This window comes from Fulmarus glacialis, unplaced genomic scaffold (assembly GCF_000690835.1).
Source record: "Fulmarus glacialis isolate BGI_N327 unplaced genomic scaffold, ASM69083v1 scaffold18861, whole genome shotgun sequence".
In the NCBI taxonomy this organism is placed as follows: Eukaryota; Metazoa; Chordata; class Aves; order Procellariiformes; family Procellariidae; genus Fulmarus; species Fulmarus glacialis.
The window spans coordinates 1-2786 of record NW_009191088.1 but is presented as its reverse complement, the minus strand read 5'-3'; the positions used below and the strand labels follow the sequence as shown (position 1 = coordinate 2786).

The 2786-nt window shown below is 55.3% G+C and overlaps 1 protein-coding gene across 1 annotated transcript; it reads left to right on the top strand.

The window, feature by feature from the left end:
- Positions 1-8: 8 nt before the first annotated feature.
- LOC104083165 (NACHT, LRR and PYD domains-containing protein 3-like) lies at positions 9-2618 on the top strand (the record flags this gene model as incomplete). Its single annotated transcript, XM_009586564.1, has 2 exons — positions 9-234; positions 917-2618. Coding segments are annotated over 2 exons (1928 nt in total), but the record flags the coding sequence as incomplete, so codon positions are not given.
- Between the last annotated feature and the right edge of the window lie 168 nt (positions 2619-2786).

Sequence of the window (2786 nt, the reverse complement as noted above, 5' to 3'; positions counted from 1 at the left end):
GTCTCGCACTTAAAGACTTTCAGGAGTTTAAGACGAAGTTATCGGAGGTTCGTGTGGAAGGAGAATGGAATATCCCCAAGGATTCGCTGGCGAAGGCCGTCCACCCTTGCGCGCTTGTCAGCTGCATGGGCGAGAACTACAGCGAAGACGCCGCGATGGACATCGCGATTGGGTTGTTCGAAGAGATGAACCAGAGAGACCTCGCTGAGAAACTCCTGGATGAGAAAGTGAAAGGTAGGAAGCCGGAGTAAATTTTGCTTTTCTTCACCTCTTTTTCCCTTGGGTGATCCTGGAGACAGGTAGAAGTTGGTAAGAGCAGGTTTTGGTTTCCCAGGGAGCCTGGAAACAAGAAGATGTCCCGCTGTGATTCTGTTAGTGTGATGAGGGCTGCAGTGACCTCTCCGCTTGCTGCCGGGCTCCCTCCACTCCCGGAGAAGAGCCCTCAGCTCTCAGCACCGCCGGGCAGGCAGCTGGGCAGATCCTTTCCTCCTGGGATGGGGATTAAGGACATCTCTGCAGAGCTCCTGTTTGGTAGCACTTTGCAGCCGGAGGCAGCCCCGGGAGCCCAAGTTCGGTGCCTTTGGCCCCAGGGGCACGAGCAGAGGGGGACGGAGGCTGCGGGTGGCCCCAGGCGATTGCATCTGCTCCCAGGGTGGGTGAGGACTGCAGGGTGGTTAAAACAAGGGTTGATGGATCAGGATGATGGGGGGACCCGGGAGAGGAGAAGGACCCCCCCAACTGACCAGAGGCCCAAAATTCTCACAGCTGATGTCCTTATTGCTTCTGCCAGACTTAGGAAAGCCCTGAGCATTGAAACAAGTGTCCCGTTGGTGTGTTGGGAGCGTGGTCGGGCTGGTTAGGAGCTCCTTGGGAATCTGGCTGTGCTTGGGACTGACTCTGCTTCTCGCCGGCACAGAGTACAAGCGGAAATACAGAGAACACGTGGCCCGGGAGTTCCTCCGGTACAAAGAAGTGAACTCCTGTCTCGGGGAGAACCTGTCCGTCAGCAGCCGCTACACCGACCTGACCATTGCCAGGAAGCCTCGGAGCAAGCGCGGAGGTGAGCACGAAGCTGTGGACGCCAGCCGTGGATGTGCCGACGCCGCCAACGGACCAGCCACCATCACTGTCACCGCGCAGACGCTGTTTAAACCCAACGAAGACGGGCAAACGCCGCAGGTCGTGGTGCTGGTGGGGGCCCCGGGGATGGGGAAGACGATGACGGTCAGGAAGGTGATGGTGGAGTGGGTGGAAGGGACCCTCTACGCGCAGTTTGACTACGTCTTCTGCATAGACTGTGAAGACATTGCCTCTACCAAGGAAGCGAGCGTGGCAGACCTGGTTTCAAAGTGCTGCCCTCACAGGAGAATGCCGGGTGGGAAGATCCTGCATGACCAGAAGAAGATCCTGTTCATTTTTGATGGCTTCGAGGCCCTGGGGTTTTCCTTGGTTCAGCCTGAAGATGAGCTGAGCTCTGACCCCAGGGAAGTGAAGCCGCTGGAAACCACCCTGATGAGCTTGTTGAAGAAGACTGTTCTCCCCGAGTCCTCCTTGCTCATCACCACGAGGCCAACAGCTCTTCAAAGCCTGGGGCGGTGCCTGGAGGGTGAGTATTATGCGGAAATACTGGGATTTTCGGCAGCCATGAGGGACGAGTATTTCCACAGATATTTTGAGAACGACAATAAAGCTGACGTGGCCTTTAGGTTTGCCAGAGGCAACAAGGTCCTCTACAACTTGTGCGTCATCCCCGTCATGAGCTGGACCGTCTGCACCATCCTTGAACAAGAGCTTTACAAGAAGAAAAACCTCATCGAGTGCTCTAAAGCCACCACGCGGATGAGCGTGTTTTACCTCTCCCGGTTGATGAAGTGCAGAGGCAGGGACGACCCGCGGGACCTTCAGCGGTTCCTGTGCAAGCTCTGCTCCTTGGCTGCTGATGGCGTCTGGAAGCACAAGGTCCTCTTTGAGGAGAAAGAAATCAAGGACTGTGGCTTGGACCAGCCAGACCTTTTCCCCCTCTTCCTCAACGAGAAGATCTCAAAGAAAGGCGTAGACCATGGGAACGTCTACAGCTTCACCCACCTGCACCTCCAGGAGTTTTTTGCGGCGATGTTTTACGTTCTGGAGGACGATGAAGAAATGGTCGGCAACTCAGGGGCTCTCGCGAAGGATGTAAATGCGTTATTAGAAAGCTATAACGAGTCCAGGAAGGATTTGAACTTAACGGTGCGGTTCCTGTTCGGTCTGGTAAGCCAAAAATCGATAGAGTACATGGACAAAATCATCGGGTGCAGAATTTCACCGCGAGCCAGGGAAGATATGCTGAAGTGGCTTCAGGGGAGGCACAGTGGCATCTCCCATCCCGGCCAAGTGCAGAAGGTTTCGGAGTTGGACACTTTCCACTTTTTGTTTGAGATGAACGAGAAAAGCTTCGCGCAAAGTGCGTTAAGTCGTTTCACTGACATAGACTTGCAGGACATCAAGTTGACCCTGTACGACCAAATGGCTCTTTCCTTCTGCATCAGGCAGTGGGCTGGGCTGGGCTGCGTCTCCCTCCGGGGATGCTCCTTCGACCGGCAGGATCCCGGGGAGGAGCTGGCCGCCTCGGTGCCTCGGTAAGCAGCCCCTCTCTGCTCTAGCCACCCAAAATCGCAAAGGATTCTCCTTCGCCACCCTAAAGGATGGTTTTAAAGGCACTTTGGCTCCTGCCACCCAAACACCAGCTTGTCCGCTCACTGGGGTTTAGTTCCTCAGCAGAGGATTTTACTTATTCTTGGGGAGAA